The sequence below is a fragment of the Dipodomys ordii genome, unplaced genomic scaffold (assembly GCF_000151885.1).
Source record: "Dipodomys ordii isolate 6190 unplaced genomic scaffold, Dord_2.0 Scaffold195, whole genome shotgun sequence".
Lineage (NCBI taxonomy): Eukaryota > Metazoa > Chordata > Mammalia > Rodentia > Heteromyidae > Dipodomys > Dipodomys ordii.
In genome coordinates, this window is record NW_012267411.1 from 3,327,654 (window position 1) to 3,351,340 (window position 23,687).

A 23,687-nucleotide genomic window follows, 5' to 3' on the forward strand; every position below is an offset into this window, starting at 1 on the left:
AGGTTTCACACACTGTCTACATCTGGAATCCTTTGGTGTCTCCATTGTTCAACAGAATGTATTGAGCTTCCCCAGGTATTGGGTACTGGCTAGATGTAAGAACATAAAGAAAGCACTTGTCTCAGGAGTTGACATGTCGATAATAGGATATGTTATAGGAGAGGCATATAAAGAAGTACAGCAAAGCCAGGCGCCAGTAGCTCATGCCTGTAATCCTCGATAGGAGGCTGAGATCAGAGGATCGTTGTTCAAAGCCAGCCTAGGCAGGAAAGTCTGTGAGACTCTTAGCTCCAATAAACCACCAGAAAATGGGGAGTGATGCTGTCACAGAAGTGGTAGAGCACTAGCCTTGAGCTGAAGAGCTGAGTGACAGCACACAGGCCCAGATATGAAGCTCCATGATTGACAAAAAAAAAAAAAAGTACAGCTATGTCCAAAGAGAAGTGACATCACAAAAGAATCTAAGTCTGAGATTGAGAGGTGGCGCTGTTTAGAGGTAGCTGGGGAATCTGGCAAAGCTTTAAAAGGCTTTATAGAAGGGCATATATATATATATATATATATATATATATATATATATATATATATACACTTTTTATTGTGAAAATACCGTAGAGAGGGGTTATAATCACATGGGCAAGGAAATGAGTGCATTTCTTCTCAAACATTGTTGCCTCCTCCTTTGTTTACCCTTCCTATCCCAGCCCACCCCCACCCCGCCAAAGTTGTAAAGTTCATTTTCGACATAACATCTTGTACATCTCATGGTTGCAATGGATCCACCTGTGTCCCTATCTAAACAATTTGTTTTTACTCTTCCCCTCCACAAATTATACCAACATCAAATACAGTGAAAACGGGTTATACAGTGGGGAGGGACATACAAAGCAACAAAGAAATAATCTTATAAATATGTTAGAAACAATAGCAAGAAGGAAAAAGAACATTTGAGTCCTTATCTTGGGGTTCATTTCACTTAACATCAACTTATCTGACCTTTTCTACTTGTCTCAGACATATACTAGTTATTGCAAATAAAGGAAACCATGGAACTTATGTTTCTTTGGGCTTGGCTTACTTCACTTAATATAATTTTTTCCAAGTCTTTCCATTTCCTAATAAACGGGGCAATGTCATTCTTTCTGATGGAGGCATAGAATTCTGTTGTGTATATATACCAAATTTTCTTGATCAATTCATCTACTGAGAGGCATCTGGGTTGGTTCCATATCTTAGCTATAGTAAATAATGCTGCAATAAACATAGTTGTGCTGGTAGCTTTAGTGTGGTCTTGTTTGTGATCATTTGGGTAAATGCCCAAAAGTGGGACTGCTGGGTCATAGGGGAGTTCTATGTGGAGTCTTTTGAGGAACCTACATACTACTTTCCAAACTTGTTCAGCCTTTTATTTTATAACTATTTTTGTATGTAAAACATGATAGCAGATATTGTTAGTATACTATCTTCTGTAGTTCAGTTTCTTTAATCAAATTTGATTCCTCAGCTCAGCTGTAAGACTGCCTCAGTCTAGTGCACAACTTGAGATAGTGTTGATGAGACTTGTCCAGCTACAGAAGAACCATCACTGTGGAAGAAATATGTTTAGAGCTTGTTCATTGCTTACAGTAGTACAGACTACCATATCTTTATCTTAGAATTACTAATGAAAAGTAAATGTTCTTTTTTAGAAAACAAAAATGTAATACTCTATAAATCTTTGACTTTATATTCTAAACACTTAGTGATTCTGATTTTTTTAAGATGGGATGTCTTCGGAGCTGTCATTGGCTCAGAATGTGGAACTATAGAATCGGGTTTATCAATGATCTTCCTCAAGGATGGAGAGAGAAAATTATGCACTCCCTACATGGACACTACTGGCTATGGAAACTTGCGGTTTTACTTCGTCATGGGTAGGTACATTTTGAATGTTGGTTGGCTCTATGGTATATTCGAGGCCAGTGCCTATGCCCAAGAAAGGAAGAATGTTTATGATCTGCCATATAAAATGAAAATTCATGGAATTCGAGCTCCCCAACAAAACAAATGCCCGTGGTGTTCATGGCCTCAGTCTAGCTCTGTTGGAATGCCATGAAGAGCAAAGTCTATGGTACCTTCCTTCCACTTCTTCCTCTGTGATCATGGCTGAAAAGACAAAGGAGGGAAACTAAGAGTAAAGTGAGTCCTTTGTCCACAGCCTATAATCTCACCAGTCATCAAGGTAATTCATTGCCTGATTGCCTAATTCTTCTGCCATAGGAACTTAGAAACAGGTTTATAATTCTTCATATTTTATGTTTTTAAATACATAAAAGCAATACTCCCAAGGAATATTTTTCTTGAACAGATAAAGTTGGAAAAATAGCCAGAGATAACTTAGTGGCTTGAAGTGTGTGTCTCCCCACCCCTGCAATTTATCTGCTAGCAAACAAGAGCCAAAGTGACATATTATTTCACTGATGTCATGTCAGAAGTGTGAGTGGGTGTCACATGCTGTCTTTGTTGAGTGGAAAAGCACAAGCAACATCTGGAAGTGAAACAGGAAACAAACATGGTCTACCTTTGAACTTACCAGCAGAAGTGTCAGTTTAGCAGGACAAACAGTTCTCCAGAATCTAGGCTTCAATAGCAACTGTTTCTACCTCATATTTCTCACTTTACTTTCTTGACAGTCATGTAGCTCATGGTTGCTTGTTATACCTCAAGACTGGCATGCCCTCAAGCATTTTGCCTGTGCAGTGCTAACTCGCAGTAACTGTTTGATAACAGAGAAGCCATTGATGTGAAATAAGGTGGTTTCATATTTAAGGATGTTCTTACCTTAACTGTGAGATAGTTTGTGTATTTAAAGGTCCAAAGTTCATTTCCTTTAAATAATTCAATATTCAAATGGTCTCTTGTTTCATAAAAGTGATTCCTAGCAGATTTCATGCAAACAAGGTTATGATAAACATTGAATATACCAATCTAGCTTGTTTTATTCCTTTTTTAAAAAAAAACATTTTCCACATAATATATTTGAATTCATGATTTTGTTCATGGTAAATCCACCCAGATGATTGTGTTCAGTTAAGATTAAGTCATCCATGTATTAGTTGCCTATACGTGAGAGTCCTTGTATGTACAATATGTATATACTCATATTTGAAATGTCATGTTTAATTATTTCTGTAACAAAGCATATTACTAACCAATGAACTAAAATAGTATTGGCTGTTCAGAAAAGTGTAATTTGAATGAACCCAAAGAAGTACATTATCCTAAATGAATGCATCTTCATTCAATCAAAATAAGGAACGCCTATTGAATGTAGAATATGAGCTAGGATATATGTAGATTATAATTGGGGAGAATAATTCTATCTAAAATCATAGGGCTGCTTAGTTTGGTTAATTCATTTAAAACATTCCAAATAGTAAGTAACAATGGAGTATATCTGTTGTTATTGATTTTCTTTAGACAAAACCTTTGTCTATGTACAAAGGAGAAGGCAGTGTGTTACCATGGAGCACAATGTTATGAAAGTGCAGAGAAGGCTATGAGCAATTGCAGTGGAGGAAGTGATGTTGAACTCAGCCCCGAAGGCTGGACATGATTTTTAGTTAAAGGAAGAAGAGAATTTCAGGATAAGCTGTTCTGTAAAAAGGGCACAAAAACAATAATGTTTGAGATGTTGGGGCTGGCTGAATCTCTCAGTATAAGTAAATAGAACCATGTAAGATGAAGGCAAAAAACTGTATTAAAGCCAGAGTAGTGATTTCCTTCAATCCCATAAGATTGGTTTTCTTTCTCTTCATAATATGAAAGTATCATGGTTAGTTTACTAGTTATGTAAGTAATGTCACCTGGGTTTGAGTAAAACAATGCTGGCAGGAGTATCAAGGAAACTGACACAAATGTAAAGGACATAATACTTGTTAGGGCAGGTTGTCACATTTCGCCAAAAAAAAGAAGAAGGAAAAGGAAAAAGAAGGGAGAGAAAATAACTTAGCTAAACTTGTATTATGAATAAACAATAATTTTTCATTTCTACATTTTTCCTGAAGTGTGTTTTATCTGGAAATCGTTAGTGAGGAAGCTTTTGCACTAGTCTAAGCAACAGAAAAATCAAAGTTAGTGATAGGTGTACGTAGAAGAGTGAATAGGCACTGATGTAAACAGAGGTGCAGAAGTATCATTTGATGCTGGAGGGGAATGGGAGAGGGTAATCCATGTGGAATGACAGGGAGGCTATCTGTAGAGAATGCCCCAGAGAAGAAAGGGCAAGTAGGATATAGGGGTTGAGAGACTACCAGCAACTTTTGAGAAGCTATTCCCAGTATGTACCATCTGGAAAGTTAAAGTAAATGGAATTAACAGGAAAGAAGTCACCAAAATAGGACTGCTTGCTTAAGATTTTAATCAGTATAGATAAGAAAACAGGTGAGGGCAGAAAAGAAAGGGATGGGATAGGATGGGATGGGTCACGATGGAGACACAAAGGAGATGCTAAGTCAGGGTAAGACAGGCTATGACTGAATCTATAGAAAAGTTTAGAACATCTTGGTGGGGAGAGCAATATGGTAAAAGACTTAAGATTTGTTATGAATGCTTTGTCACCTAGAAAAATCAGGGGTTAATTGATAATTGTTAGTGGTTAATTGTTCATCACAACCATATTATACTCCTTCCCTCTCAAGCTCTGTCTATCTGTTCAATATCCATTTCAATGTATCCACTTCTCTATCATTTTCGGGAAACTTTCCACTTCGAAGATTCAGTTAGATGTCTATTTCTTGTATTCATGCACTCACTTGTTCAACCTAAGTTTATTGAGGGCCACTCTGTCTTGTAAGCCCGGACATAGAAAAATACAAAAATATAAAATAACTTATCAGGCATCATTCATTCTATTATTTAGTTACTATTCCTCCAACAAGTATTTATTGAACATCTAGTATGTTTCTCAGTTGTGTGGTTTATACTTTAATGTCTTTTCTCTGAGTTTTTACTGCAGTTATTGCAGCACAACACAATTTCCTATAATTATCGTGCTTACAGGTAAGTAGTCCCAATTATCAGTGGAGAGATCTGTTTCAAGATCATCTCTTGGATATGTCTGAAACTATATAGTAATTATATAATAACTATGCTCAAGTAATTATATAGTAACTCTACTCTTATGTGTATATATGTATGTGTGCTTTATTGTTCTATACATAGAGATAAATGAGGTTGATTTATAAATTAGATACAGTATGAAATTAATACAATTATAATATATAATAAACTGCAGATGGTATGTGAATGTAGTCTCTCTTTCCAAAGAGTTAAAATAAGTAATATTTTCAGGTTGTGTTTGCCATGGGTAACAAACCATGGAAAGCAAACCGAATAAGGAAAACAACTATATTTTAATCTTGTTTTTCTCATTTAATTGCAAGACTTTTTAAGTCGAAATGCATTTCCCCTTCTAGTCCACTGTCCCACAAATAGTAAAACAAAATTCCTTATGGAAATAAATCATTTTAAAAGCTTCTTAAAACAGTATTTAAAATACTTTAAAGCTGTCCATCCACCTAGCTTCTACTTAATTTTTTAAAATTTAATTTTATTATCAATGTGATGCACAGAGGGGTTACAATTACATATGTAAGGGAGTGAGTACCTTACTTGTCAAATTTGCTACCCCTCCCTCATTTTTCTCCCGCTTTCCCTTCCCCTAAGCCCCCTCCCCCAAGTTGTACAGTTCATTTGTGACGTACTATCTTATGAGTATCGCTGTTGCATTGGTTCACCCTTTCAAATATTTTTATACTTTAATTGTTGTAAAGATGCCCCATGCGTCAACCTTTCCACAGTGCAGAAAAGGCTACAAAGCCAAGCAAGAATCTGTCGCTTACTGCAGAAGCTGCTGTCACTAAAACTTCACAGCACTGATAAATTGCCCCCAAAAGGATCTTTCAGATAAAGTCTGTCACCACTTGAACATCTTGCTTCTTTTTGGACTTTCTTCTTCTGTCATTTTGGGATGGGAAAAACTCCCACATGTGTTTCTGTTCTCTCTGAGAAGCAGACACAGTTCACAGACTGTTCTTAGGAGAACAGAGAAAAACGGATTCAGGGAACAAGTTAATATATAGTGAATTGATAGTTCAGGTCCTATGTCTTTGGGTGTTGTGCACTACACCCTGCTGCCTATGACTTTTCACTTTCTTGGTTCTTTCTTGATAAATCTAATATATGGTTAACACAATAAAAATTGATTTCCAACAAGGAAATTTTGGTTTTTGTGTGGAACTTCCTTCACAGAAACTATCAATTACTAGTTGTAAATGATAACTTCACCAACTGTATTAATTAGACTGAATTATGTAATGAGATACTGAAAAGTATAAATGTAAAAAAAAAACAGGATTTTCTTTAAGGTTGTTAACCTTGAATGATAAACACCAGTTAGAGTGATATTGTTACCATATCTGGATTTTCCATTCTCAGTTCAGATTACTTAATCCAGTGAATACTAATTACATACCAAGTTATATATGCCTAACATTATACCATGGCAGATGTCAGAGCTTTACAAATACCATCATCTAAGGCTTCCTTACTGAGTAATGTGATAGGCTTAAAATCAAGCAGAATAACATTAGATATTGACTTAACTTTGAGTCTGTTATGTAACTTTCTTAGTCACAGTTTTACACAGTTTTACAGTTTTACATATATTAATATGAAATGAGAAAAATAATACTTATCTTTAATTTACTGGATTGTGGCATTTAGTAAATACTCAATAAAAGTGTCAAAATTACTTTAATGCTATTAATATACCATCCATCTTTCCCCAAAGAAACCTTGGTCCACATAGTGCCATTTACAGTATCAATTATTTATGAAACTGAAAAGCTACAAATTTCCTTGGGAATGAAAAATGTTATTGTGAAGATGTTCTCCAAAATATCTGAAATATAAATATAGTACATCGTTATGTCGAAAAAGGAACTTTACAACTTTGGCCTGGGGGGAAGGATGAGGGGGGCGGGTGAGGAGAGGGGGAGAGATGGGAAGGGATGTGAAGGGGAAACAAAGGAGGAGGCAACAATGCTTGATAAGAAATGTACTTATTATCTTGCCCATGTAATTGTAACCCCTGTGTATGGTATTTTCACAATAAAAAAGATAAAAATAAATAAATATAGTGCAAAAATGAACTGGAATATTCAATTTATTCAAACAACTTTTCCACCAAATGTGGAAGCTAATTTCCCACAGCTCCATCCTGTACTACTGATCTAGGAACATAGCAACATATTGAGAATATAGCTTAGCTAGATGCTATGTCAGCAATCTCACTTCCAGAATCCTCCAGTATTAAGCTATTTGATTAGAAATCTAAATATTGCTATGCTTAGGAAGGTGCACTAAGGATGTTACATAAATAATACAGCCTGCCAATCCAGATGGGCTTTGCAGTTGACTTTAATGGAATCACTAAATTCAACTGTGTCGGTCTCAGATTCACATAATTTGTTTAATGACCCCAGAAGTGAGATCCTGAAGCTCATGCTATAAACCTAGAAGATGCTTATGGACAAATTCCAATTCTCAGCAATAATCATATCAAATATATATCTGTTTCTCAGTTATTTTAATGGTAAGGGTTCTAAAACTGTGATAACCAGATGTATACTTCTGAACTGCAGGATACATTTTGCCAAAAGAAGTCTTTTGGGAAGACTTAACTTGCTTTGGTTACTAAGAACACTTCTTTTCCTTCCAAAGTATGGATACTCTACCAAAATCTGTCTCTATGATATTTGTGGTTTTGACTAATATTCCTTCTGTTGCAATGAAATTTCTTGTGCCACTTAGACTGTATCTAGCTTTCTTACTTAACATCACTTACAAGAGATTTCTTCCCAAGATCAGATCCAGTTACCCAGATTGAGTTTGAAGCAGACATTTATAACCAATTTATTTTTTTGGTGTAGTTAATTTCAGATGCTATCTCAACCATTATTCGTTAATTTTCCTAAATTAACTTTCAACAGGGACCTAGAATTTTAAGGTTGTCTTAGAGCATCATTAGCAGTAGGGTAGTGACATATAGTATTATCCCAATAGTACATAGTAGTTGATTTAAGAAATAAAGTATTTTTTCCAGAAAGATAATAAGGGGGAAAGTTCATGTTACAACCTTTGTACTTTAGAGATAGAGTATTTTACAGGAAATCTCTCTACATATCCACCCTTATTGCTATGATTAGTTATGAAGGATAAGTGGGTGGGAAGAGGTGTCTAGTCAGATATATCATCCTTGAATTTCCTGACAATTTATAGGAGCCAAAATTACAAGAAGCATTGACCCAGTACAGTAATGAAAATAATAGAGAACCAATGGCTAAAATGACTTCTACTCACAGTTCTTCCACCAACTAGCTAAAAGATTATGTAGTTCACATACCTGCTGTTTTATTCAAGTCTATTATCAGGATAATCTTACTTATTCTTCAGTTTTAATTATCCTTCCATGTGACTGTAAAGTAGATTGATAGGGAATAAACTACATACCTGCCAGCAACTAAAAGATTCACAAATATAAAAAAGTGTAAAATGAATAGCATTTACAATAAAGATAAATGTCATAAAATACTGTTGATATGACAGAAGTTTGTATTGCACTATTTCAGAAATATTTTATGCAGTTAGTCACCAATTTATTTCAAAGCCTCAGTAAATGGGTTCTGAACTTTAGCCATAAAGACCTCACATATAAGAAAGTAAATTGTTTATTAAAAATCAGAACACATCTTTTTAGCATAGTCTGAAATAGGGTCATGTAGTCCTTGCTCAACACAGACTATTATTTGAGAGATCCTATTAAGCAAATAGTTACTTTGGCCTTCACAAATGTCAAGTCTTTGATCTTCCACACAATTCTTCTGAAGAATCTTCATAAATTATTTCCTTGGGCCTGGCTATCTCTGTTTACGGTTATTCCTAAGTGACATCTGGTACTATAATTATTCTCTTTTCTGACTTTAATTCTCTGTTTGATGTTTTTTAGATGCAAGTTGGTACTAACATCATGAAATCTTTGTTTGCTGCAGGAGGAATTTGTGACCCAGGAGACTCTCATGAAAATGATATCATCTTGTATGCAAAGATAGAAGGAAGAAAAGATCACATCGCACTGGATACTCTTTCCTATTCCTCATATAAGGTACAAATGCCATCTTTGTGCCAATTAAACTACCTCAGGACTCCATGAACAAACCAAAGTCAAAACAATAAACATCATGCAAGAGACAGAGAATAAATCTCTTTTCTGGTAGATAAGGGAATTGCCAGAGTTTTAAAATAGTGATCTGTACATTTGAACATTGAACTTATTTTGACTACAAAGGAAAAATCTGATTTTGTTACAAAGAATGAGAGTCCATCAACAACAATAAAGCTGAACCAGGTGGTGATTGACAGTTATTCTAACCCCTGAGAAAGCTCTAAAAGTGACTAATTATGCAGCCTTATAGCCTTGTTATGAGATATAAGGAGCATTTTCCAGTGGGGAAATTTGGTTCTTTGCTACCTAGAACAATTAAAGTAGACTTTTTTGTCTTTTGGATATGGGACAGTTGTTATTTTGAGTTATTTGCAAATATCTTCAAAATCATACAAATTGCTTGTCATAATGTGCAAAGTTATTTTTATATTAAGAGATTCATCTGGGCTGAGACAAAATCCACACACTCATGATTAGGTCTCTCCACGCCATTGGTAATCTAGGTGCTTTAAGACTTTAAACAAAGCCAACATAAGGAACAACCAGAAAAAGTACCCATCAAGTTCCATATTCAGGAGTAACCCAAGATAGACCACTTGGAGTTTCATGGTGGATAACCTTTCCAGCTGGAGCCTGGTAGAGTTATACTTGCTCTGCTCATCTGCATGTCTCAACCCAAGGCAATTATATAAATTATTGGGACTTAACTCATTGGCTCTGGCTGCTTCTGCTTAAGAGTCTTGTTTTCAGAATACCTAGTTAGTTTGTAAATATATTGCTATTAAAAAGTATTGATAATAAAGCCAAGTGAATGTCTTATACTAAGGTAGATAAACTAGATAACCAGACTTTGATAACCGTTAAAGATTTTAGACCAGTTTATCTTCAGCCAGAGAGATCACATATAAGGAGTCCCCCTATCTGCAAAGGGAAATTTTGAGTTATTAGAACAAATGCTCTTAAAAGACAGCATCTTCTGCATGAAAGAACAAATTGAAATCAAGGTTCCTCACCTAATATGCAGTAAATGTTAGTTATGTATTGAATGACTACAAGACAGAATCCAAGAGAATTCACATTGACTAAGATTATGAGTGATTTTAGTTTCCTTTGTTTGGAAGGTTCCATCTCTGGTTTCTGTAGTCATCAATCCTGAACTTCAGACTCCCGCTACCAAGTTTTGTCTCAGACAAAAGAACCATCAAGGACATAATAAGAATGTCTGGGCTGTGGACTTTTTCCATGTCTTGCCTGTTCTCCCATCTACACTGTCTCACATGATACAGTTTTCAATTAATCTTGGATGTGGAACACATCAACCTGGTAACAGGTAGGAAGCGCTTCTTTTGCAATTGATCTACACTAAAAAGAAAAGTGAATGACAGGAGAATAAGGCTCTGTTGGGGGTAAATGGAGTGGGTAAATGAGAGTGAATATGGTCAATATATGTACAGATAAAATAGAACAATGAAACACATAAGGAGAATGTAGAAGGATCGGGGAGGTGAGTTTTATTTGGGCTCCAATGCATGTATGGAAATATTATAGTGAAGCCCCCACCATATTACATTGCTAATGCATGCTTATAAAAATCTTAATAAAAACGAATAAATGTAGTTGGCTATTAAAGCAGAGAGAATTCCACAGTAAGGTTTTAACTGGATTTTAATAAAATATCCATTAGTAAAATACATTTCCCCAGAAGAAAAAGTCTTCATTTAATATGCAGGATATAGTTAGGTAGATTTTAAAGTAGGAATGGACTTAATCTGACAGCTTGTTTTTAAACACCAGATGTGTTTACCCGTTCTGTAGCAGCTCTCCCTTACAACAGATAGCTGAGAGAAAAAAATACTGGAAAAAAAAGAAGAAAAAAAGAAAAAGCTTGACCTCATGTTAGTTAGTAACCTCCTATTAATAAGTACAGAAATCAATTAGCACTTCAAGAGTTATGGCTTCTGGGTTTCACTTGCTAGGAGTGTTGCAGAAATCCTTTCTAAGAATTTTGCTCGTTCCCTTTCACAGGATGAAGTGTCAGTGTGAGACATGGTAATTGCCTTGCCACCTATTAAATTCAAGCTCAAGTTACAATTTCTTGACTTTGAAACATAGTTTTTTTCTGTAACAGTAACTTAACTGTTTGCCCTTTGAAAGCTGGTCAGACTTCAGTGAAAGAGAAAATAATCCTGTAGGAAAATGTATCTTAAAAGAAACTTCACACTAGTTTGACAAATTATTAATATACTTAGGCAAAGACCAAAACTTTATTTGTTCTGTTTGTCCCTCTTTTGTTGCATTGCTCTTGTTCTGATTTTTAGTGTCAGCTTAGAATTTTCTACCAACCATGGGCGTTCCTGGTCCCTCCTCCACACTGAGTGCTTACCTGAGGTCTGTGCTGGCCCCCATCTGCCCCACAGCACCGTTTATTCCTCTGAAAACTATAGCGGGTGAGTAAACTCTCTCACATGTTGAAAAACTTGAATCTCTGTCAGGAAATGAAAACTAGTGAATAATACTGAGACTTAACATCTTTTTTCCTAAGTCAGGAACCTAACTTCTTGCAAGTACTATTGTCAAGATGGAAAGAAGATAGGGAGGAGGAAAAAAGAAATTCATTTTGATAAATATTATGCAGGATCACAAGTATGAAGTCTGTTATTTCTTTATGTACTTGATTTATAGTTTAGACTATGTGGATTTTACATTTCTACATCTGTCAGTAATCAGAAGTGATAGCCATTGCTTAAAAACAAAAACAAAATTTGTCAAGCTACAGACTTAAGAGGCAGTATACAAAAGTGGAGGAATGTTAATTTTTGGGATTAATTTTTGGGTTCAGATCTTACTTAGCTATCTACTCGGTATAATAATATTTATTCTGACTTTCTACTTCTTTCCAAATAAATCAAGACTGATAATATACACCTCTGGAGACTGTTATAAAATTATAGATGGTTAAAATGTTTGCCACTTTACAGACTTTACAGCAAAAAAAAATGTTTGTAAGAGCAGCAAAGTTAGATCAAGAATCTTTTTCTGTCTTAGCCCCTCTTTGAATGTGCTTAGGGTTAAGTATCAAACAACTGAAAAATTACTTTATGCTAAACAGTACCTGTCTCTGCATAGAAGCCTCCCAAGGGATAATGTCTCAGGTCTGAGTATGGATGTAAGTTCTGATTGTATGTATATTTATCTTAAACCATGGTGCCCAGTCAGTGAGTCTAGTTTTAAGTTTTTATGTCCCCTAAACAGTTAAAAATAAATTTAAAAAAATTGAAAGACTTTATAAAAATAACATCTGAAAGTTAGGAATGAGTCCCTAATCCCCTTTAAAAGGCATGAATCTGCTTGTCTAGCATGATGTCAGTACTTTTACAAGTTCTATGCCTGTTTCAAAACTAGAAATAAACTCCGCAGGTAAATGTAAAGACTTTATTGCAAAGGTTCAATGCACATGAAGATAGGAACACTACAGGCCTGTAAACTGCATTCAAAAGATGTAAACATAGTTATGAGGTTGATTTTGTGCTAAATTTCTTGCAGGTGGAACCGAATAACAATCCCCCTCCCTAATGCAGCATTAACCCGAGATACCAGGATTCGCTGGAGACAGACAGGACCAATCCTTGGAAATATGTGGGCAATTGATAATGGTTAGTGTTTGTGCCTGTCAAAATCACATGCCATTTATGTAGCGTCTTCCTGTGCTTTTGTTAGTCAGCACAGGCTTAATCACATTTCTAAGTCATGGTCTCAGGATTCATTAAACGCCCTTTCTTCCTGTTCTCCTTTGCATTCCGTTAGAAGCCCAACGATACACAATCAGAAAAATACCAAGTCTGTATAGTCAGCAATATTAGATGCCAGAATGTTTTGACATACATAATTTAAAAATGCTTAAAAACCCTGAAACTCAAAACTACAGTTGATGACAAGGGATATCCTAATGTTTTCTTTGAATGTGTTTTGAAAAATTACCATAAATGCCATTCCACATATATTAAAATAAGATTCATTCTTCTTAACAACTACCACAACATCTGGAAGGCTTCTCTTTTAGTTGCAGACACTACACAGAATGGATTATCATCCCTAAAGTACTAGTGAACCTTCTACTCCTTTTCAGCAAGTGTATGAAAGGAATATTTGGATCCACAAAATTTCTAAATGAACTGATTATGATTGTTGCATCATTTTAAAGGCTGTACCACTTATGATATGATAGGTGCAAAGTGAGAGAAGATACTTTAAAATGTGAGGCTATATGCTATGAATTTTATGTTATTTATAGTTGTCTCTTTTTGGTGCTTTACTTTAATTGTAAGTAGATATAAATTTCTGTTTCAGAGTAAATAAGTTTAAAGGTTTATACTACAAGGTTGTCAAGTTTAGAGTGACAGGAAGAGACAAAATGTCAAAACTTAAGCAAATTTGGCATTGCACTGATTTGTGATCAGTCATATAAAATAAGACAAACCTACACATTCATTGAGAAACATCACATAAAGGTCTTAAAATTTGACAGTAACTTTCGCCAAGAATTTACTTATAAACCAATATGAATTTTTAATCTACATTGAAGACCCATTAAAGGCCCTATGTCAAAGAATGCCTGAGTTATAGATACTAAACATAATGTATATCCAAAAGCATTGGAAGTTAAGTTTGTTAAATTGGTGTTTTGTCCATTAATGGAATATCTTGCAATGCATTTTAATTACCATACCTATTAAAAAGCCCTAAGGAATAACTGTATGCCTCTGGAGAGTGGGATATGAATAGATTTTTTCCTGCTGACATATTTTTCAAGGGTCCTAAAATTAACCTTTATTAAAACTTTAATAATCCCAAAAAAGAAATTTGAAAATTAATAATGAAATGAAGCATGAGGAAATTCAGGATACAATGAAGCACATATAAATCTATGGAAGTCTATTTCTTTTTAGGTGATTACATAAATTTCACATATTTCACAGTATTGTGGAATAGTGATACCTAGTTAAAGTCACAAACACATTTTAACCTTCACAAGACAAACTGTTATTATCATGGTCTATAAAGTTTGTGAATTCTATGAGCTTTGACAATACAACTATTTCTTCCACATCAGGTGATATTTACATTTCTTTCCTTGTGCTTAGTGTAAGCTGTTCCCTCTTTCCCTCTCATTCCTTCCCTCCCATTGCTGCCTTTGAGTTGCTATGAAAGTCTATTTCAACTTCCTAAAGACATCTATTACAGAATTGACCAGAGCTAGAAAGTATGTACCATACATCTCTGAGTTCTTCATCATGCATTGATGATGCATCCACATAGTTATTAGTGTTTAGCAAAAGTAGAACCTATAGCAGAATCTCTTCAATTCTGTTATCATCCTGTGATCTAAGTACTGGGTTGACAAGAAGAGGATATAGTCCTTGACTTCCTGGATAAAGCAAGAAGATACCTACTCTCTCTTTCCCAAGAAAAATGTGTGTGTGAATGAACACCTCTGCAGCCTTCCCCTTTTTGCTGTAGAATTCTAGAGGTGTCAAGGGGGGAAAAAAGTGGAGGAAACAAAACAGGTCACTATCCTAATTATGTTAAGTATGTGTACCATACACAACAGCCAGTTCCTATGAAGGTATAAAGAGGTACTTCGGAAATTTCCCTGAAAATTCTAGTGAAACAGAAGATCATAGAACAAATTATGCTGTTGCCACATTTTTTTATTTTCCCACCTATGTTACATTAATAATAATAATAGCAAGAAACTGATCTGTATCTTCCCCCCACTTACAGAAAAGAATTCTGTGAAGTTATTCATCCCATAAGTCTTAAACACTTCACTGTCAATGTGAAAAAATGACCAAATTTCTTATTGCATGTTTTTCATTGACTTTCTAATACTATTCCTGATTTTGTGTATGTATATGAATGTGGTTGGTATTCAAATCCAGGGCCTTCTGAATACTCTACAACTGAGCTACATCTACGCCTATTTTTAATGCAACTCCCAGAGTAAACCTCACAGAATATGATCTACCTCTTAAAGGACCTAGAGCGGATTCTCCTGCAGCCATAAAATCAAGTATGCCATCCAGGCGCCATTGGTTCATGCCTATAATCCTACTTACCCAGTGGGCTGAGATCTGAAAAGCATGATTTGGAGCTATCCCAGATAGGAAAGTCTGTGAGACTGTTATCACTACTTAACCACAAAAAGCCAGAAGTAGAGATTTGTCTGAAGAGTTCTAGCCTTTAGCATAAAAGCTCTCAAACAGTACCCAGGTGCCGAGTTCAAGCCCCAGGATTGACCCCCCACCCAAAAAATAAAAAAGTATGCTATTTTTTCTGTATCCTAAATGGAGCCCCTTTCTGATTGCTCAGCTCTTGGTGCACAATGGAGACAATAGAATGAAGATATGTGGTGCTAGGCCCCATGCCCAACATGAAACATTTCATTTACTCTCTTTCCTAAAAATTATTGCCCCACTTTAAAGAATAATGACACGGAGGCTTAGATGAGATAAGTTGCTTTCCCAGAGGCATCTGAGTGTAGACCCAGGATTATCGGATATCTGAAAAACATTATTCTATATCTAATCACTTCTAAATAAGCAGTTTCATTCACCAAGCACTATCCATTGGCCTGTTTTACTCTCATTTGAATTACTACTCCTGTTAATTTGCTCCAGGGGTAATGTGCTCTAGGATCCACAGGAAAGTTTAAGGTACAGTTCTTTAAACATTTTGCCATGATTATAAGACAGGGAAGAAAGTAGTAATGATTGGCAAATTGGTTTAAAATTGAATTTGAAATTGAATACTTAAGATCTTACTAATCATTGTATCTCTAATACTAATTGGTTTTATCTCATGTTTATTGTATTTCATGTATTATTGATTATGCTGATTACAAAATGACAATATCCTATAATATTTTGGAGTCTGACTATCTTAGTTCCTAGGAATTTATCTCCTTTACAGGAATCCAGGGATTAGAGTTTAGGTCTATAATATCACATAGTTAATCAAGCTCAGCATTTAGGTGAAGGGAGGGAGGGAGGGAAGGAAGGAAGGGAGGAGAAAGAGAGAAAGGAGGAAATGGAAGGAGGGAAGGAAGGAAGGAAAGAAGGAAGGAAGGAAGGAAGGAAGGAAGGAAGGAAGGAAGGAAGGAAGGAAGGAAGAAAAAATAAGTATAGCTGTAGCATCTCCATTTTGTGATAGATCAAATTGATCCTTTATAAATTCTTTTTTTCTTTTTGAAATTACTTCTTCTGTTTCTTTGTTAAGAAAATGCTCATTATCTTTTAAGTAGTTGTATAAAAGAATTGCCATTTAACAAAGCAGTTTATGAATACACTGCATCTTGATTAATGTCTCTTCTTTCAACATTCTTTATTTCTGCCTAAAGAATATAAGTGTATGTACATTCGAAACACAAGCACTAATATCCTGTCTGAAACTGTTTTATCAGAAAAGACTCCGTTAAGGAATCCAAATTATATAGTCCTATTTTCTTTGGTATGAAACATTAAAATCCTAGAAGGATTATTTATGGAAGTTAAACAGTTCCAAAGCTTTTAAACTAAGTGCCTACCCTGTTACATAGCACTCAGCATGCTACCCTGGGTTCCTATTACCCAACATACACACAGCAGGCCATATTTTATAGGTACTGCTTTGAAATACTAGTGATGTTCTTAGTTTTCCAGTTAGGTTGCCATCTTTTACATTATTTCTTTTTCCCTGCAGTGTATATTGGACCATCATGTCTCAAGTTCTGTTCTGGCAGAGGACAGTGCACACGTCATGGCTGCAAGTAAGCTTTGAAAATAATATGTCCACTTCTCCTATGTGATGGGTACATTCTATATCAATGCCCAAAATCATTTTCATTTACTTTGATAGACTTTTCTTGGCTTAAATGTTTTTGAAACAAAAAGTAGGAAACTCAAAATAGAAATTAAGTATAATTTCAATACACTTTGTAAGCAAAATTAATGTATAGGCTTAGAAATCCTCAGGTAAATTTGTGGACAATTTGAATTCCTTATATCTGGATGGATAGCTTCTCTGACTTTAGTTACATTCTTCCCCATAAACTTGTTCTAGTGTTCATGAGTCATACTTTAATTTTGTGTGTGTGTGAATATGTTGGTCGTACTGTCCTTAAGCTCTTCACCTTAAGGCCAGATCTCTACCACTTGAGCCACAGTGCTACTTCCTGTTTTCTGGTGATTAATTGGAGATAAGAGTCTCACAGACTTTCCTGCCTGGGTTTGCTTTGAACCATGATACTCAGATCTCAGCCTCCTGTGTAGCTAGGATTACAGGCATGAGCCACCAGTGCCTGGCTTCACACTTTAATTTTTAGCATGCTTTGTATATATTGATTAAAAATCAATAATGAGTTGGGTGTCAGTGACTCATGTCTGTCATTTTAGCTACTTAGGAGGCTAGCATCTGAAGAAGACAGTTGGAAAACCAGCCCATGCAGGAAAATCTGTAAGGCTTTTCTCTCTAGTGAAACAAAAAGCCAGAAATTGAGCTGTGCCTCAAGTGGTAGAGTGTGAGCACTGAGCAAAAAAGCTCAGGGGCAGTACCCAGGCCCTGAGTTGAAGCCCCAAAATTGGCACAAAAAATATCAACAATGATTTTTTAAAAAATCAGTACTGATCCACAGACCTAAAATTAAAGGAAACTGAGCTAAATTGAGCATATTTAATATGAGAACTCATCATCTTTAGACATAACTTTATAAGCCTACGGGTGTTTTGATTTTGTTTTGTTTTGTTTTGTTGGTGGTATTGTCATTTGAACTTAGGAACTTGGATTTGGTAGGCAGGCCCTACACTTAATTCTTAGCCCCAACCCTTTTTGCTTATAGTGGTTTTTTAAATAGGATCCCACATTTTTGCTCAAGCTGTCCTGGACCCTGGTACTTAGACCTCAACATGCTACATGCTGCAGGCATGTACCACAATGCCCAGGTTTTTATTGGTTAAAATGTTGTACACTCTTTGCCCGGTTTCCCTATCTCTTCCTCCACCTCTGAAATTTAATAGTATTTGTGTAATGTCTAATTTACCACTAGTCAGTTATCTTAAATGTATACCAAGAATGGATAATCACATTCATTATGTGTCATTACTGTATTAACACGTAATAATCAAATATCCTGGGAATTCCTGAACCAACAGGCAATCTTTGTTACAAAAATAAGTTTTCAATAGCTCCAAACAAAAACAAATTGAGTAATTAACTAATGAATAGAAAACTTCTAAAAGGGCTTTGAACCTGATCATTTAGAAATTATACCCATGAGACACACACTTGTAAGCACTGAGATTAAAAAGGTTAGTTTTTTAAAATATATTTTAATGAATTTAATTAACAAAGATTATTCTGCACAATGAAAATGTTTTCTAAAAACGTGACGAATTTAGAAGTTTATGTTTCAAAGCAAGCATATATCTCCATGCTTTTTGATAATATTCTTACTGCCAAAATATGGATACATCAATTACATGAATCATTGACATTTTTCTCAAGTTGTTGTCTTTGTCTGCTGTTCATCCGCTGTGTGGTGCATTTCAAATAATATTAAAATAAGTGTGAATAATACCATTATGCTTTTGGACACTGTTCTTTTGACACCATGAATCATCCTGATAATTGTAGCCTTTAAACTTTTACAGAATAGTTTCTATAACTTTCAGTTGGAAATTTAATTTTTCTCTCTTTTAACAAGATTTTATGTAATATTTATTGCCTTTGTTTATTTGTAAATGAGATAAACATTTGGCCACTTCTTTTTTCCAGTAATATGTTTTATTGAGTATGAACAAGACAGCATAGAAAAGAAATGTATATCCAATCAATGCTAGTTATTTCTTAGAAGCAGCTGCTTGAATTTGAGAGCCTCTGCAGCTTCCAATACACACACACACACACACACACACACACATTTTGCCTTTTGTTATTACCATAGCTGATACCAGGATCCCACCCACCTCTGCTCCCTAACATTTTCTTACCTATCTACAATCCCAAGCCTCAATTTTTCAACTGCCAGTTCACTAACCTGATAAGTCTAATAACCCAGTTAGAGATGCTAATGAAGAGAGAGAACATCAAAGCATTTCCTTCAGAAGTGTCACCCAATATGTCCTAACCCTGGCAGGTTTTTTCCTGATATACATGGTGAATAGCAAGCTATATTTATGGGTAGGTGGATTAATCACTGGGGTTTGAAAGTCAGGGGAACATCATTTCATTGCTTATAACCCTATTTTGCCAGAAAACAAAGGCCACAAGGACTTTTTGTTTTGCTTTGTTTTTGTTTGATAAAAATGAAATTCATTCTTTTCTGCATTTACCCTAAATGCATAGTTCTTTATTTAAAATAATGAACTTCTAGAACCAGTATATTAAAATTGACTAAATGTGTCTCATCTCTAAATAGTCACCAATTTTTCCCAATCACTAGTCCCAAGAAGACATATTTAAGATGCATAAAAACACACTTATCCTGAAATGCACTCTGGCGCTAGATAGTCTCATCGGGAATACAAATTCCAATTTGTTGTCATGGTAAACTACATTCAGTTTTCTGACTTTAAGAAGATCCAATTTAGTTGATTTTTCTTAACCTTTTTTGGAAATAGTTTGACTACTCAAAGGCTGACTATATACACAAGATAACATGCAAAATAGGTTGTTTTAAGCCTCATTTATATGTTCAGTAAATATTGTTTTCCTTTCCTTCTTCCTTCCCTAAGTTTGGGTTTATGTGTTGTGTGCATGTGCATTCATGCGTGTGCACATGTGTGCCAGAATGAGGAGAGGGGCTTGAACTCAGGGCCTGGGTGCTGTCCCTTAAAATCACAGCCCCACTTCTTACTTTCTTTCCTATTTGTTAACTGGAGGTAAGAGTCCCATGGACTTTTCTGCCTAGGCTGACTTCAAACCCTGATCCTCAGATCTCAGACTCCTAAATAGCTAGTATTACAGGCTTGAGCCATCAACACCCAACTCCTAAGTTTTCGTAAGACACTAAGACAACCCGCAGACTTCATGCTACTAGTGTAGCATGCTACTAGAATAGCATGAAGTCTTAGAATTTTAACACGCATCTTCTTTGATAAACTGATGAAAACTGCAACTAAAAAAAAAACCTTAAAACAGTAATTCAGCACTATAACCTTCAGCCAGTGCCAGCAGGTTATTTAAATGCATCCATGATATGCATACTTACAACTAAAATCTTTGTAAAGGAATATGTATATAATTTTATTCATTACAATGATCATGAATTTATAAAAGAAACAACCCAATTAAAATATTTCAAATCAGATATCTAGAATAGGTTTCCTCTAAGAACACAGGTAAAAATATACATTATGATGGAAGTTTCTACTTGTCCAGTGGAGAGCCTTCTCTCCAAGAAAACCCAATGCACATAAAATTTGACAATAAACACATTCACACATTTCATGGATCCTATAGAAGCCCAGCATAGACTCAAGTTTTAGTAACACTAGTAAAGAAAAATCTTCTGAATCATGCCAAAATATCATTTCATTGGTATACTTGTTTCATAAAAGATTTATTTCAGACTTCAGGAAGTTTGAATGCTTCTGTGAGGTCCCTCATCCAAAACAGACACTGTCTTCCTAACATTATAAATGTAGTGAGAAAAAAAAATAGTGTAGTACAAAACAAAACGAATTCGAAGTTAATTCCTGATAAATAGATTCCTTAAAATATAATATATTTCTGGTATTCAGTTACCAATCCAGCTGTGATGAGGGGAGACTTGGAGAGTTCTGCATTTATTCTAGTCAGCTAACATAAACACAACACATTTTCAGAGCAGTAGATTGTTGGAGGTGGAGACACACGTAGCTTAGGCTTTTCTTGAAGCACTGCTAATTTGCGTGCTCATAGAAGAACAATGTCATTTTGCTATGGAACTTTCTGTAGTTCAGAGTACACATTCCCTTTAAAGGGCCATTGGTCTGAAATATTTGAAAATAGACTTCTTACCAAAAATATCCAAATAATTACTACATAATACATATTTTTATGTTCTTTAAGAAAGCTTTTTTTAGATATTTTATTAAAGGTATTTGTGTTGCTTCTCTCAGAAATATGTAAGCATGAAGAATAAAAGTAAATGCATATACCTTTCAATGAGCTTAAGTTGCTACATGTAGACTATAGATACATTTTAGATAAATTGGTGGCAGTAGTGGAAGGAGAATATTGAATTATTGTCTTAATCATAAGCTTTTTTATAGTAGGGCTGTGTAAAGCCCATTCTGGAATGTTTACAGTCAATTAGCCCTTATCATGTTTTCAGATCCAGTACTTTACAAAGACTAATGAGCTTCATTTACAGTTTAATCAAATCCTAGCCTCTAGACTTTCTCTTTCTCAATGTAGATTGAGGAATCTCAGAAAGGCCCAGTGGCTTAACTTTGATTTCATGTATTTCTCTCAGATGTGACCCTGGATTTTCTGGACCAGCATGTGAGATGGCATCCCAGACATTCCCCATGTTTATTTCTGAAAGCTTTGGCAGTTCCAGGCTCTCCTCTTACCATAACTTTTACTCTATCCGTGGTGCTGAAGTCAGCTTTGGTTGTGGTGTCTTAGCCAGTGGTAAGGCGCTAGTTTTCAACAAAGATGGAAGGCGTCAGCTGATTACATCTTTTCTGGACAGCTCACAATCCAGGTGAGTGAAGCCAAGGTTGCAGAAACCAGATACTAATGTTAATCTTGGCTCTTTATTGAATTTGTATCCTTTTTTTTCTCCCTGATTTACACATCTTCTAGTTTTTAACTGGTATTTAATGGAGTTCTGTATATTTAGGGTTAATTTGCTCTCATTTTTTATAAATTAGAAGATGATTTTGAGATACTAATGACTGACTAGATTTTTTAAAAATATGAGATATTCGCATCACAACTGTGTTCTTAAGCCAAGCAGTAGTTAATTATTCATGTAGTTTTATTTATTTGACAGCTTGCAGAGGCTGATTAGATTTACTCCCCATCTTCCCCCGGTGCCTAATAAATAATGCAGTAAAAGAGTGATTGACATTTTAAGTGTATGTACACAAGTATCTAGTGTACATATATGTATGAACATAGAGCTATACTTTATGGATATTTATCTGTATGAAATGTGCACATTGACCTCATCTTCTACCCATATTCATACCTCTCACAGTGAAATTACTAACATCTTAAATAAGAAGGGTGAATGGAAACCTACAGAATTGGGATAGGTCATTTGAAATTTGTTTGAAATTCTTGTTTGTTCCAGAAACAGTTTATTGTTATTATTATTATTATTACCATGTAGTTACACAATAAGGTTACAATTCCATAGCTTAGGTTATGAGTACAATGTTTCTTGATCAGTGTCATTTCTTCCATTGTTCTCCCCCATTTTCCCTCTCTCATCCCTGTTCTTAAATTATGTAGTTCAGTTTTTACATAATCTGCATTAGTTAAAACAGCTGCATTTGCTCACCTTCCCTTCCTCCATTCATGCACTCCTTCTTTGCCCCACTCTTCTAAAATGTATTTCCACTTCCTGGTTTATTTCAATAAACAGTACTTAAGTTGTCCAGAGGAGTAATACCATTGGATTCCTCCACTAACTATACCATACTTTGGTCAGTTTGTGTATAAATGAATAAAGTTCTGCATAGGTTATCATGCATGTTTGTATTTTTAAAGCTAGCTTCTACATATGAGATAAATCATATGCACTATTTGTCTCTCTGAGCCTGACTTATTTAACATATTTTTTCTGAATTTCTTTTAAAACCAAAGTTTATTTTTGTGAATAAAAATGTTTCTTCAAGCACTAATGATAGGTAATTCATGTCTAGGTTTCTCCAGTTCACACTGAGACTGGGGAGCAAGTCTGTTCTGAGCACATGCAAAGCCCCTGACCAGCCTGGTGAAGGAGTTTTGTTGCATTATTCCTATGATAATGGGATTACTTGGAAACTCCTGGAACACTATTCATATCTCAGCTATCATGAACCTAGGTATGTTGAAAAGCATTTGGAAAAAAATGCTATCTCTTTCCTGAGAAAATTATGGTTCAAATGGTGTAAGACTCTTAAGTGTTTTTGGTTGTTTTTTTGTTTTTGTTTTTGTTTTTTACTGAGAGATGAATAGACAAAGATCAATATGTCTTGTCATGAATAACTAATGAACCACTTTCATCTGTTTGTCCCAACGATTTTTTATTTTTTCATTATCTTTAAGTAGTTGTATGAAGAAGTTCCCATTCTACAAAACAGTATATAAGCTAATTATTTTTTATTGTGAAAATACTGTACAGAGAGGTTACAATTACATGAGCAAGGTAATGAGTACATTTCTTATCAAGCATTGTTGCCTCCTCCTTTGT

General features: G+C 35.1%; 1 protein-coding gene across 1 annotated transcript in view; it reads left to right on the plus strand.

Moving 5' to 3' along the window:
• The window catches only part of Reln (reelin), a 323,527-nt gene that overhangs the window by 149,490 nt on the left and 150,350 nt on the right, over nucleotides 1–23,687 (plus strand). The window contains exons 11-18 of the mRNA XM_013034723.1: nucleotides 1,762–1,913; nucleotides 9,093–9,205; nucleotides 10,387–10,595; nucleotides 11,584–11,712; nucleotides 12,809–12,918; nucleotides 17,003–17,069; nucleotides 21,756–21,989; nucleotides 23,158–23,319. Of these exons, the coding sequence (XP_012890177.1) occupies nucleotides 1,762–1,913; nucleotides 9,093–9,205; nucleotides 10,387–10,595; nucleotides 11,584–11,712; nucleotides 12,809–12,918; nucleotides 17,003–17,069; nucleotides 21,756–21,989; nucleotides 23,158–23,319 (1,176 nt within the window). The remainder of the gene's footprint in view (nucleotides 1–1,761; nucleotides 1,914–9,092; nucleotides 9,206–10,386; nucleotides 10,596–11,583; nucleotides 11,713–12,808; nucleotides 12,919–17,002; nucleotides 17,070–21,755; nucleotides 21,990–23,157; nucleotides 23,320–23,687) is intronic.